The sequence below is a fragment of the Glycine soja genome, chromosome 11 (assembly GCF_004193775.1).
Source record: "Glycine soja cultivar W05 chromosome 11, ASM419377v2, whole genome shotgun sequence".
NCBI lineage: Eukaryota > Viridiplantae > Streptophyta > Magnoliopsida > Fabales > Fabaceae > Glycine > Glycine soja.
The window spans coordinates 2,377,204-2,392,030 of NC_041012.1; the positions used below are offsets into that span (position 1 = coordinate 2,377,204).

General features: G+C 30.4%; 2 protein-coding genes across 3 annotated transcripts; both read right to left on the minus strand.

Annotated features, from left to right (window-relative positions):
• Positions 1–749: 749 nt before the first annotated feature.
• On the minus strand, positions 750–2,800 carry LOC114377136 (probable aspartyl protease At4g16563). The gene has a single exon (XM_028335543.1). It carries the CDS (start codon positions 2,411–2,413, stop codon positions 1,001–1,003), a length of 1,413 nt encoding a protein of 470 aa, XP_028191344.1. The 5' UTR covers positions 2,414–2,800; the 3' UTR covers positions 750–1,000.
• A 9,440-nt stretch (positions 2,801–12,240) lies between these two features.
• On the minus strand, positions 12,241–14,589 carry LOC114374327 (bifunctional adenosine 5'-phosphosulfate phosphorylase/adenylylsulfatase HINT4). Of its 2 annotated transcripts, none has more exons than XM_028331964.1 (6): positions 14,381–14,589; positions 14,249–14,295; positions 14,013–14,089; positions 13,840–13,906; positions 12,945–13,022; positions 12,241–12,849 (listed from the first exon to the last, which is right to left on the minus strand). In XM_028331964.1, exons 1-6 carry the CDS (start codon positions 14,468–14,470, stop codon positions 12,747–12,749), a joined length of 462 nt encoding a protein of 153 aa, XP_028187765.1. In that variant the 5' UTR covers positions 14,471–14,589; the 3' UTR covers positions 12,241–12,746. The 2 variants fall into 2 exon arrangements, with proteins under 2 accessions (XP_028187765.1, XP_028187766.1); XM_028331965.1 differs by having other exon boundaries at positions 14,393–14,585.
• Positions 14,590–14,827: the final 238 nt, after the last annotated feature.

Below are 14,827 nucleotides of genomic sequence, written 5' to 3' on the forward strand. Positions count from 1 at the left end.
TAGTTAATAAATTTTAATTAATATTAAGAATATATTAAAAAGTATATTCTCAATACCATTCTACGATATTACGGTAATATAATTTTGTTGTGTGGTTTTTGATAAATTTTAATTAATATTAAGAATGTATTAAAAAAGTATATTATCAATACCCTTCAACGATATTGTGGTAATATAGTTTTGTTGTGTGGTTTTTAATATAACCTTTGTCATTTTTACTATGTAACTGTAATTAAATAAACATATTTTATTTTCATTAGCTAGTATGTAACTTTTTAACTTTATAATGAAAAATCAGACATTTACGATTTAAAATTATAATTTCACAGACCAATACTACCGTAACACACCGAAGTGCAATGGCTAATGTTCAGTATGAAGAGGCAAACTAAAATTGAAGATTGACGACAAGTCATAATTAAGTCGAGAAAAGTGTCGGAAAAAAAGTGTAACAAATCATGAGTTTAAAGAACTAATATGTTTTTAGAGAAATAGATCACACTAAAATATACAGACTAGCATGTCTCCATCTTCATGCAAAAAGACAGTTCTGAGATATATTGAAATTATGGAGATATTAATATCTGGTGCACATAGTTTCCCTCCAAAAGCTTTAGCAAAATAAATTAATTAAACATTAGATATTAAAGTGATGTTTTAATAAAATACAGCAAACATATTTGTTTAAATTGAAGTCGAGAAAGCCCCACCTCAATCATAAAATCTGTAATATAAAAGATAGAACACAATTTCAAACAAAATAATAATTATTATTATTATACACAAAATAAATATCACAAAATTAAAATATAAAAAAATCTAAACCTGTAGTTCACGTTTTAGTTTTGACCTAGTGTCAATTACATACACATGATCGTGGAATTGGGGAACGGAGCCTGAACCCAAACCCAAACCCGTCAACTTATTTTCCATTTACAAGATCCGACCCGACCCACTGGCATGGGGGCAGTGATCCAGTGGTAAACAGAACACAGTAACACTAGTTTTTGTCACGGTTGAGACTATCCCAAAGCGACGCGCATTGCCTCTTAGCAAAACCCACGCGCTGGTTTTCCAAGTCATACACGACCTCAAATCCTTGCTGTTGATAGTTCCCAAGTATGGCCCCGGGCCCACCGCTCAGTTCAGTGTCATCACCACCGTTCATTAGCATCAGACAGCCCACCTTCCTCCTAGCCTCATCCTCACCGTCCAAGAACTCGTAAAAATAATTCATCCTAGGCAGCATCACATTGGAATTATTCCCCAGAAAATGCCACGTCACCGTGGGCACCTCCACCAACCCCTCCAAAAAATAACACGGCCCGAGGCCAGTTTTTTCCTCCACCTCACTCGCGCGCTTGTGAACTCGCCCGACTCGCCGGTCGAACTCAGCAACAACCGAGTTATACAAACTCGCCGGCAGCATCGTGAAAGTGGTTCCGCTGTCAACAACCACGCCTCCGTCCCCTCTGCGGTCCACCCTCCGTAGCATTTCCGGGGCCAGAATAGTCCTCTTCCCTACAGAGATTCCGGTGAGTCCGACGCAGTAGAAATAAGAATGCTTCGGATTCCGAAGCATGGAGGTGTAAACAAACTCAACACGCTCGCTGGAATAATCATCGTAGTGGCCGAGAATGAGTGGACTCGGTTTGCGAACTCGTTCTTTGTCGAAAGAGTGAGAGACCAAGCAATAAGAGAAACGGTTACCGAGGTTCGGAGATAAGGTCGCAAGTTGCGCAGGGAGGGACAGTAATCCCCGACCGAAACCTGCGACGCCGGTGGGTTCGGCGAGCGCAGTGTGGGCGCAGCCGAAGGTGAAGTTCTTAAGAAAAAGCTGAGACATGGAGAGTGTATCGCGGTGGAGGTGCGCGATGAAGCTTCCGTCGCCGTAAGCATAGTAGAAGGGAGGACACGTGGCAGAAGAGCAATCGGAGGTTTCAATGTTGTCCAAAGGACAACGTGCGATTGCGCAGAGGTCGTGGGAGGAGACGGAGGAGTGTGCTGTGGAACATGCAGGGGACTGGCACGAGACGCGGTGGGAGCGCGTGATGTTAAGAGGCTTCGTGGCGTTGAATTTGCCTTCGCAGAGAATGCATTCGAAGGGAGCGCATGGGAACCACACGAGGTCGCTGCCTGTGTCCATGTAAAGGGTTATGGATTGAGAAGGGTGTGAGCCTAAGTTGAAGGAAAGGGTGTAGTCGCTTCCTGAAGAAAGTGGGAGAGAGACTACGGAGTTATGATGAGTTTGGCGGTGGAAGCGTGAGGCTGAGCGAGTGGAGGTAGATTTGAGAAGCTGGTGGGTACTGTTGAAATGGGTTTTCGAAATTGAGTGTGTTAGGGGTAACATAATCGTTTGGTGTGTGAGTGAAATGCAGAGCATGAAGCAGAGGAGGAACAGGGGAAGAGCCATGGCTTAGAGTTAAAACTTAAAAGACAAGTTTTTTTGAATTCTAATTCTGGGAGAACGAGACCAGAGAGATTTATTTATATAAATATAAACAAGAGTTAGTTGTTGGTGGTGGTGGGCGCATACGAGGAGGGTGTTATTGTCTTAGGATAAATTAATGGTGTCGGGTCTGTTGAATTGATTACTCAACATTCAAGAAAAGAAGACTTCTTTATAATCATTTGGAATGAAATGAAGGTGGTTTTGGAACAATAATTGGGATTTGGTAGCTTAAGCAAAGTATGAGAATTGAGAACCTTGTTTGTCATCACTCGCTCATCAGTTCTGTGGCTTTAGCTTCTTTACCTTTCTCTGTTACTAATTGGCTGGCGACGGCTGGGACTGGGTAAAGACATCACCAACAATTATATCATATGAATGAATACAAACCTCCATATTACAAACAAACACTTGTTTCACACTTTTTATTTCTCTATCTCTTTTTTTTTTAGGTGTTAAATTGTATCAAGTGGGCATCAATCTTTTTCCAACCCATTAATGGGATTGGACCACTTCCTAATTCTAATCCTACTAATTCTGATCCTTAAGCTTTGCTCATGAATATTAAATTGCAAGATTTAATATATTTACCCGAGCTGATTACATTATTTTATTTCATCACTAATATTATAAAAATAAATTATGTAAGTAAAGTCACATAATCTTTATGTTTAATATGGTAGGTTGGAATTTTAAATGTAGTTCAGTTTTAAAATGAAATTTATTAAATTTGAGTAATACTACATAATTAAGAAAAATAAAAACACAATAAAAATAGATAAAATGAGATTAAGGTAAGAAAACTATGTGATTTAATGTATAAAAAATATTTTTTTTAAATATTCTCCTTTCAAAATAAAGATTAAGATTTATAATATGAAAAAAAAAACTATATATAGTTTTGTATTTTTTTTGTTGTTTACATCTTCGGTCCTTGGGTAAATTCATTTAAAGGAAAAAAAAAGTTATTCTAACAACTCAAACTTTATTTATGGGGAATCAAATTTCTTGCCCCTTCAAGTCTTCAACCAATAGGCATTAGTTATACTGTTTTTTACTCTTACAAATATTAAAAATATTTAATATACATGCTGCCAAATCTCTTTTGATAAGTTACTTCAACTCATTACTAGAATAAATTAACTTATAAGCTACTAACCTTTTTTTGTTTTTAATTTTTATCCTCAATAAAATATTTGAAATATCTTTTTTATCTCAAATAATTAAGTATATCCTTTTACATTTATCAATTTGTTTATTAATTAATTTTATCAAACATTTTTACATGATTGCATAAAAGTTTTCATAAATAATAGACAACTAATTTACTCTTTAAAAATATGACAGTATATTAGAGTGCATTTTTTAGTATGTAAGAATGAAAAACATGTACTAAGAGGCCTAAAAAAAGTTTAACTATAGTAACAAAACAATTTACATGTGATTTTTAAAAATTATCAACAAAATTTCAGTGACAAAAATTACGAATAGTGACTCAAATTTTGTTGGTAATACTTTATTTTCTTATAGATTAGTTTATAGCGCTCAATAAACTAGATTTCCTTGATCTATTCTAGTGCATTTGATTGTATTTTTGTTTTTGGTATTAAAAATTTATTTTTCTTTAAAAAATTATAGAAAGTATAAATAGAAAAAAGAAAATGTAAAAGTGTAAAAAAAAGAGTAAAAAATTAAAATAGTTCAGAGATATTTTAGTTTTTTATTTTAAGAACTAAATTTTTTTAAAATAGAAAATATTTTCAAAAATAAAAAATAGGCATACCCTAAATAAATATGTATTTATTTAGTTATGTTAGTCCTTACATCAAGCATTTCATAAACTAATACGATTAAAGAAATATATATATTGATTGAATACGGATATAATTCTCTTTTCATTATTCCAAAAGTAATATAACTCACGATATTATATTTTAAACGCTTATTTGACTATTTATTGTAAAATAAAATATTGATTTGAAAACGAAACTTCATCATCAATTTAGCAAGAATACAGCCTGTTACATTAATATTGATAAGAGTAGACTGATGAGAAGTCTTACTATATTTGCCCGTCTAGGATTCATGAGCTCAATATTCTGTCTGCAGTATCTGAGAAGTTCTAATAAAATTCAAAGAGCATTGTTGATTGTTGTATTTCTTGGAGGTAAAGAAATATGAATTATACTGTACTATTATTTAGTATTTGCAATACTTTTTTTCTTTGCCGTGCCACATGTCTTTATTTTATACTACAAAACAATTATATAACTATATTTTTATCAAAAGTATAAAAACACTTAATTATTTATGACTTAATTAAAAGTTTAAAATACACCAATTAATTCATTCTGCAATTTTTTTATGGGACTACCTAGCATTTTCTACTGATGAGAAGGCTGGTCCGAATCCTATTATCGAAGATAATGGAATTGGAAGGCTTCTATCAACGAATTCATTGAATTAGAGATAAAACAGATAAAGACATAAGGGACGACAAAGAAAAAAAACGTGGCAAAAGAAATCAACGTCAATGTTAACTATTGATTGCAAAAGTGCAAAGAAATCAGCGTCAACCTGATTTTTTAAATTTTTATTAAGCTTTATTATTTAAACATCAAACAATATTACGTATAACTATTTTTTTTAAAAATCCCTATTTTTTCAAAATTAAAAAGAACAAAAAACTATTTCATTTTAGTTTCATAAAATACATTTGTCATTTTTAATTAAAATTAAGTGCATCTTAAAATTCAGGCTAAATAAAAATAAATACATAGTTTTGTGTTAAATTAAAAATCTTGTTAAATTTTATTACAAATTTTAAATTAAAGGAGCGTTAGTTGTAACATTCTCTTTTTGATACCAGCATTTGAACCCGGTTCATTATGGAACGAACTTCCATCAACTACCATACTAACCAGGAATGCTAGAATTAGTAATATTCTCTGAAATGAACTTACACAATTTTGTAATTTTCATTAAATTTTAATCAATAAATAAGAGTGTGTGTTAAAAGGATATATAACTAACATTTTTTTTATAATTAAATTATTTTAATATGAATTTACTTTTAATTAAACTTAATTATATACTGATAATATAAAATATTTTTTATTCTTTTAATTAATTATAAATTATTATTTATATGATGACTTTAAAATAATTATCATAAAACTTAGTTAACTTATTATACATAATATTTGTAATTAAATATTAGTGTAAAATTACTTCACACTTCAATACATAACCTATTTTTTCATTTTTCAATACCAATAACTTAAAATTATGTTTACACATGTTCATTAAGAATACCAACATTGTCAATAAAAGAATACCAACATTAAGTGTGACATAGTTGTAGAGAGAGGTAAGATTAGATGATAGGGGAAGGGGACAACTACAAAAATAAGGCTTCATCTAACAAATTTATAAATATTAAATTTCATATAAGATGTTAATAATTATATATTTTTCAAAACAATTTAACAACATATTAATTATAATAAAAATACACTTATAAGAAGAGAAAAAACAAATTAAATATTTAAAAAAAAAACCTAAGATTATAATTGTCAATCACTAATGTCACACATCAGCAATAACCTTATGAAATTATAATAAAAAATGGTATTTGTGTTAATAATATTTTTTTACAAAAAAAATAATCTTATTAATTAAGTTATAAAAAACTACTAAATAGTATTATATTATGAAAATGGTCACTGCCTCAAAAGCAAATTTTGGTAGAACTCATGTGCAACAAAATACTTCAATTGTTTTTTCAAGTTTTATATAATGACGTGTTTGAACCCATGCACTCAAAGCAAGAAACACACTATAATCTAAAAAATAATGACAAGAACAACAAAAATGAGAGGAGAAAATAAAAGAAATATACAAAATTAGTAATGCGAAAAGAAAATAGTTGTTTGTATGTCTTAAGATTAAGCTGTCAATTCTTTATATAGGCTAAAATATCATTTAATCCTTTATGTTTTTAGACATTTTTGTTTTAATCTGTTATGTTTATTTTTTATTTATTCTGGCCCTTTAAGTTTTATAAATATCTTTTAGTTTTTTAAGTTTTAATTTGATGCCAGGATAGTTGGGATGATCTTGTCCATTGAGAATCTCACTAATTTTATAAAAAAGAAGAAGAGATAAATAAAATTTAAAGGTCATTATCTCAACAACTAGATTCCTAAATATAAATAATGATCCCGATATTAAAATATCATAATATTAATGTATTAGTTCTTCATAAAAAAAAGATAACATTAAAAAATTTAAAATAACAAAAAAGTTACGGGGCAAGACCCCAATTGCATATACTGATCCATTCTTACACAGTTTTGCCTCTTAAGTACATAGTAAGAGGTTTATTCTCCTTATATGCATGAAAAAATATATGTGGAGATAAGCGAATCTCTTAATTAAATTTGAATATACTGATATATTACTATAAAAACTCACAATTTAAATACCATGTTAAACAAAATGTTTATCATGAATGGACTAACGCTGGAAAAAAACATGTCAAAGATTCAAAGAAGCTGTCAAAGTCAATCTCGATCAATAATTTAGATGTAATGTATATATTAACCAAACAATGTACACTAATTAGTCAAAATTTCTTCTCTCTGTCTACTTTTTCTTTGATAGCACGTCTGTGATTTCGATTTTGTTAGGCTATAAGGAAAATGATAGATAGTTATCATTATCTAGTAGACATCTAAAGATATAAAGATAGAGAAATCTAAATATAATTAATGAGATATGATGTAATAAGATAAATTAAAAAATATAAATATTAATGAAATGTTTGGAGAAATAAGATATTTTTGCATCATTACTTGGGCTATAAATAAATAAATAACTTGAAAACAAAAATTTACAACGGGTAAAGCTTCATGCATGATTTTTTTGGGAACAAGTTAGACATACAATATTTATTGAATTTAATGGCTATGTACTAATAGACTAATGGTGTATACTTTCAATTAATTAGAAACTATGTTTAATGCGAGTTTTAGAATAATTATTATCAAAGTAAATATTTATTATACATTGAAAATCCATATCCTATTTTTTCATATTTATTTTATAATTCTCTCATTTCTATTATCAATTCTATTGTTTTGGTTGGTTCATATTTTTTATATTTAGTTAACAGTTTTAAAAAATACTGAGCAACAGTGAAAATTCTATTATATTTATAATATATTAAAAATTACAGTTACAGTTTAAGAATATAGTGAATGTTTAAAAGAAATTAAAAGTAAAATAATAATATTTATAATCTCGTTCTTATATATATATATAATAATAATTAAGTTAAAATAATTATAATATTGTAAAATGAGAAAGTTAATTGTGTTCAAGTGATAAATTTTAACATATAACATCTAATACTAAACTAATTTACATTATCATTTAATTACAGATCAAAATATATAATAAATTTATTAATTTTTATAATAATTATATTAAAAGTCTTATCAAAGATAATTTATAATTTAGATAACAGTCATGTAAAATTTACGCTGTAAATGTATGACTATAGACTTTAGAGATAATACAAAATTTACCTTTATCATTTTCCGATTTAAACAACTAGTTTCTATTTCTGAGGTTTATTCAATAAATAACAAACTATTAGATGATATTCAATAATTTTAGATACCCGTTTTCCTCTCTTCATCTTTCTTGTTTTTTATTCGGATTATCTTATCTTCGTGACTTTTCTTCATTTCTTGGGTTCTTCTCCTTTCTGTGCACTAACAATTTATCAAAATTAGACACTTTAAATTTATTACAAAAATTATTTGACTGTACATGTATAAACAGGCTAAAAGCATGATTTGTTAACAATAATCTCTCAATTGTATAAACGAATACTCCCCATGACGAAGAAAATGGAAAGCCAAATAAAATAGTAAACCAAAAGTATAAGTAACAAATCACGAAGTTCATCATCATTCACAACAATTTATTTATATAACTAAGAAGCATTAGTTATGCACACTCTTTCAGATGCTGTAAGATAAGATAACCCTTCTCACTAGCCAAGGTGTGGCAAATAATGGCTGTTAAAATTGCAACCCGTGTCCTACCAGCTCAAGTCACTTTCATGCTATTAGTGGATGATAGCTATTTGGGTCGGTCTCACCAATTATTTGTCTCTCTAAACATGCAAAATAATATAGTTTCCCTTAGCTGAAATTCCTCATGTCTTGGTTCCACTAATGTTTAGGTGAACATTAATATAGATAATTTGCATTCTTTGTGGTTGTATTTGGTAGACACATTAAGGAAAAGCACTTGTTATCTTTATTTTGTGATCATTAATAGGGTCATCAAAGTAACATAAGATTGGCTGCTTCGGAAAAAACAAAGTCATGTAGTATTGAGTATTGACGCTAGCTCCACCTAATGGATGGTAGACCAGTCCTAAGAAGTAGCATTAATAGGAAGATGAGGACCTTGTGAATTATAAATTATAATGCTTCCATGCGTAGTAGGCGAAGACCAAAAAGGAAACACAGAAATTCGGCAATGTTGGTGAATATATGGACAAGTCAGAAGCTATATATTAAGAATTCATTAATATGTAGGCCAATCCCGGAAAATCCAACTCATCATCTACTTATTATTAATTTGTACTAATATTTTAAGTAATACTAAAATTAAATATATAGCCGAAACCTTTTTGCCTTGCTGGTTTCATTCTTTCGTTAACTGATACTAGTAATAACATATACTACTATGCTCGAATGAGAATTGTTTTAACTACAAATTTTCTGGTTGAGGATTATCTTTATTCTTGATTCTCCGCAACCACATAATTTAATAACTTGTGTACTTTTCTTAAAGTGATTCTACAATTTCTATTTTACAGCTGTTGGCATACCCGTTTATTTTGGGATTTATGCTCCATATATTGATTATTGATGTCCTCTTGTGAATCCAAAACCAATAGCTACCATACTCTCGTTCTACTTTTTTGAAGTTGGGGGGCAGCTTACGAGATTTTGGTGCAGAAGTTTGTCTCTAGTCATTAACATTGCAAAATATCTTCGTGAATGTTCTGGCAAAGCATTGAATAGGAGAACCGCATTCAATTCTGCCAAGATTATACACGGCATCAAGCCTCTTTTTTTTTCACTACCAACGACCAAGTCCCAAATTCTTTCATCATATAATCCTTAATATGGTTCCTAACTTTGACTCTACAATTTACGTTTTTAAACTTCTTTTTTCTCAAGTATAAATTCTTGTGTTGGTTCAACATATCTGCATATCCAATCTGCCTAATTTTCTTGTTTATTCACGCTAAAAAAATGTTTCAATATTTGCATCTTCACATAGTTTGTGTAGACGTACAGAAAACGAGATAAGTCAAGTTATGATTGGATGATTAAACATAAAAGCTGCACAAGATATTATATATAAATGTGTGTCAAATATTATTGATTAGCATTTTTTATAACAAAGTACTTAAGTGTGTATTTAGAATAATTTATTTTGAAAAATAATTTTTTAATGAAAAAAGTTGTGATAGCGTTCAAAACTGTTTGACAAACATAAATAATGCAATTGAACTGGCATATTTTAATGATCTAAGGCTTCACACACGAGTGATTAATGAATCTACCTTCTGGTTGTGTGGTTGTCTAGAAAGGAAAGTGAAACCTTAGTCTTTTTACTGGATCCCTCATCACAAGCCTGCCTTTAGGCTTTAGTATATAGTTTTTTTATCCTCAATGAAAAATTGCTTACGTTTTAAAGTGATACAAGATTTTACAAATTTTTAAATAAAAAATAACAAAGTCTGGCTCAAAATACAGTTTTTAAAATTGTACATAAATTACATTTTATCTCTGTAATTTGGGTAAAAAACACCTTATCCTCTTGTGTGATAAAATTTTCTTTGACATATCTCTTATGTTATAGAGTTTAACATTTACTTCTTGTACTTTACATCATTGGTGTAAACATCTTAAAAATAGATAAAAAAAAATATTTTTTATTAATTTTCTTTCTCTATTTCAATTCGTCCCTTCTTAGCCAAAAAAATTGAGAAGACACGAACAAAAGCTTGTACTGCCCAACAATACAGCGGCCATAACTACCACCATCTATGATAGTAGACATTTTTGTGATGTCTTTGAAAAAGTTAACGGAGCATAAAATTTAACATCTAATATAGCCCTTGGAGTTATTTTTTTTTACTTGCTCTGTATTTTGGTTAGTATTTTTGGTAGTTGTATTTCAGCTCTTTTGCTAAGAAGCCATGCAATACAAGAACTTAACTTTTATATTCAGAAAAAAAAAACTTTACCTTTTTTATATTTTGCCCCTCTTAACCTCATGGTGAAGCGAGATTGCTTAGCTGGATCTATCTGGTGTTCAAACTTCAAAGTATTGATTTTAACAACTTACACATTGTTGTTGTAATAAATGTCATTACTACATCAGTGGCACAGATGGAATCGGAGCCTCTACAGTTCAAGATTGACCTGCACATAGAATGCAGTTATCCATCCAATGGTGAGTAATTTTGAAAGGTCTTTTATGTATCGCTTCAATACAAAAGGAAACACTCAAGGGTTAATGGGTTATGATGTGCGCAGTTTAAAACTTCACTGTAGGATATTGAAATCTGGTGCAGATTGTGATTTTTTTAAGATAATAAAAACGTCCTTGAAGATCACGAGTATAAAATCAAGTTGTGTGAAATCTTCAGACCAAAACTATTACAGTAATGCTAGCTTTTTGTTTTTGTTTTTTTTTTTTGCAAAATTATATGAATTTGTATAACTAACCCCTACTAAAAATGGGTTTAAACAATTGGCTATTGCTTTCTGCATCTTCTTTATGGCTTTGGAATGTAAAATTACATTCAAGAATGTACTCCTTCTTTGGTTTTCAGAATTATCAATTTGAAAGGTTAAAAAAATATTTTAAAATGGATGCAAGAAGCAACTTGGAGGTGCATGAAGTAATAACCTACACAATCCTATCCTACGTGGTCTAATAAAATTGCACTTAATTTTTAAATTTTTTTTCATGCACATAATTTTATTTAATTCCATTTTTTTACTTGGGAGGACCACCCCAAATTATATTCACGATTTACAGAGATTTTAAGTCTCATTAATTATTTCTTTCATATATCACCATAACAATTATGATAGTATTTCACAACTACTTTCGTTATTAATATTAAATAAGGATGTTTTAGACTATGCAGTTTGTGAGTAGTATTAAATGTTTTTAAAATTGTATACATTAACCTTAAATATCAATAGTTATGGTCTAGAAGTAGTGTTGGTCTTCTAATTTATTCCTTGAAAAAATGCTATCCCGGTAAATGAGTATTGTGGTAGCATTTATGAAATGGATAGATAAAAAGGGTGAGTCTTTTTACTAATAAATGATGTTAATTAACAAAATTTTTAAACAAGTGTAAATTAGTTAAAAAGAAAAAAAAGATTACATACTACCAGAACAGTTATCCAATCAAAACTCATTATATATAATAATTTTGTTAACTTTCAAAATAATCATCTTAAAATAATTCAAAAGGTGTAAAATATTTTAGAAATGAGAGGTATAAAATAATAAAAATACATCAAATAAAAAGTACATATTTATTTTATTTTCGATAAAACTAAAAGATTAGTACTAGTATATACTAATAAACTAGGCGTGGGTTCAACCTGCTTTGCAGGTTTAGTAAACCGTGAAAACCAGGAGAAAGAAAAATATATAAAGTAAAAAAGAGAAAAAGATAATTTGCCTATGCTAGTGTTATCATAATATGGTAATTTATCAAACTCACCACCACAGTATCTGGAGTTCCAACACAAGCAGTTATGCTAAATATCTGTCAGTAGGGCTTGTGTTACAATGTATAGCAGTTACCAGTATTATTGTTTTTCTTATGAAAGTCAAGATATCATATCAGGCATTATGATCAACAGATCCAAATCGATAACTGTAACTACAAACTTTGCTTGTCATCAAACCGAACAGAGGTAAGTTTGAATGAGATCCAATCTTTCTAGCATCCTGGAAGGATGAAAAACCAAATATAACTATAACCAGTAACTTCCAAGTTAACTAGGCTCTGATTGTTTTAACTGCAAACCATGTTTCGTGAGCAGACAAAAATGTTGCTGCAGGAGAACATCTGTTGGTGGTGTCTACTTTGCAAGTTAATTAATCTGGACAGTTGATCTTCAATCGGAAAGCAATATCACGTTGGGGTAACCGGAAATCAAACAGACCGTCATACTTTTGACTGAACTGACAATGGCTTTATCTTTTCCAGAAACTTCTCTGCTTCAATGAAGCCAAGTGGTCCAAGAGACAAGTATTTTATAGATCGCCATCTGCTTAAAGCTCGTGAAGTAGCAAGTTTAAGTATCCATGCGGCATACAAAACAAGCCTAAGTATACAGTAACCATAAAAATGAATAGGTGCTACCTGGGTGTATATGGTAGCGCCAAACAATGGAGGTGTAGGTGGTTAACAGAGTTCAGCGGAGGCTGATGAAAGCCAAATCTGTCGAAAACATGATAGAAAGAATCACGTTGTAATGCTTTACTTAAGTACAACAATTAACTTCAGATCAAATCAACCTCCGGCTTTAAACCAATTTAACACGTAGTAGTTCTCTTTATTCTGTTCCCATTCTTGTTTTTGTGGTCACAATATCCAATTCATGTTCAAAAGGTTAACAGTTTGTTTATTGTTAGTAATCCGTGTATAGTTATCATGTTCAAAGCTCAAAATCTGGTTAAAAAAATCACAATGTGATTGACCCATAAAGGTAAAGTCAAAGTCAAACAAAAGAATAAGGAAATTCAATTTCCGATCAATCTCTATAAAACCCTTTATTTTTCAAGTCAAATTCTCTCCATAGTTACCTAGAATGTTAAATAGAACATATAACACCGGACAACATATCCAACCAACATCAAGAAATTATCCCCCAAATATTTATGCACGAGCAAAAATATATCTACAGGTTACCATGTTTCATGCACAAAGATAACCACAGTCAATATTGTATTGCAGCATACAAAAGCGCGTCCATATAGGTGGTGCCAGTAATTCTGACAAATAGAAGACACTTCTGCTTTATAAAAAAAACAACTGAATATAGTTCGTGTCAACATAATATATGAGCAGTTTGGACTTTACGAGTGTAAAACAGAATGTGCACAAGAAGTTATATAACCTTATAAGTGCAATCATTAATTAGGGGCAGCAAATGCAATTGAAACCAACATCATGTGTCAATAATCTAATTTCACAAGAAACTCGACAAACAAAAATAATAAGCATTGCCCATGTAAGTTGTAAGCAACTAAAATACCTGTACTGCTGGGACTGAGGTGCATCTCTATTTAATAACGTCTTCCCCACCTCTAACATGTGACTCACTGTATAAAATAGGCAATCATGAAATAGATTGAAACAGTAGAAATTTGAACATATGCATACATAAATCTTATAATCTGAAGTGACAACAGCTATCAGTTTCTTTACCCAAAGAATAGTCGTCAGTTTTCCTCTGAAGATATTTAACAGTAGGAATGTGCGCCACAGGAACAACCAAGTAATGCCTAAAAGTTTCCAGGTTCAGATTGATCATCTCAATTTAATGTCAAAATATATAAAAACAATTGAAAAATTAGTCAATCGTGAAATCAGCAAATTGAAATTGTGCATTCCACTAATTCAGGTTCCAAATTAAGATTGAAAGGATAGTATTTTGTGATTACCTGAAAGCGGATGGATTAATGTCCTGAAAAGCAACAACCTTATCGTCCTGCAATTTCAGATCTCGGAATTGAATCAGAAAGGAAACAGAAACTAAAAAATGAAGAGAGAGAAAGAGAGAGAGAGAGAGAGACAGAGAGACGAACGGAGTAAAGAAGAGTATTGCTAGAGGTGGATTTGGCGGCAATCGCACAGAAAACACAGGACGGAGTAGCTCCCGCCATTATTTTGCCCTAACACTACCAATCGCATCGCATTGGGTGCAACTTCTGAATTCTAATGGCTCTGGCTTTCTTTGCTGTCGCCACGTGTGGCGTTCCCATAGTGGAAAAAAAATTCAGACAGGTACTGTGTGTTTGGATTTGACATTTGAGTCTTGACTATTGTATAGCAAATAGTATGTTTTAGTGATTAAATGATGACACTTTTTATCTTTTAATTTGGTATATTTTATTTTTAATTTTTATAAATTTTATCCTCTCTCATTTTACTAATATCATAATTCCATTTTTATCTGTAATTTATTATTTTTTTTACAAATTTTATCTCAACTTTTAAATTTTTTGATGAATTTCACCCTT

Excerpts from the sequence above, each read along its gene's own strand:
- LOC114377136 (XM_028335543.1), bottom strand. The coding sequence starts at position 2,413 with ATGGCTCTTCCCCTGTTCCTCCTCTGCTTCATGCTCTGCATTTCACTC.
- LOC114374327 (XM_028331964.1), bottom strand. The coding sequence starts at position 14,470 with ATGGCGGGAGCTACTCCGTCCTGTGTTTTCTGTGCGATTGCCGCCAAA. Across the intron at positions 14,296-14,380 it reads TTTACTCCGTTCGTCTCTCT|GACGATAAGGTTGTTGCTTT; the intron begins GTCTCTCTCTCT and ends CTGAAATTGCAG. Across the intron at positions 12,850-12,944 it reads GCGCTACCATATACACCCAG|ATGGCGATCTATAAAATACT; the intron begins GTAGCACCTATT and ends AGCTTTAAGCAG.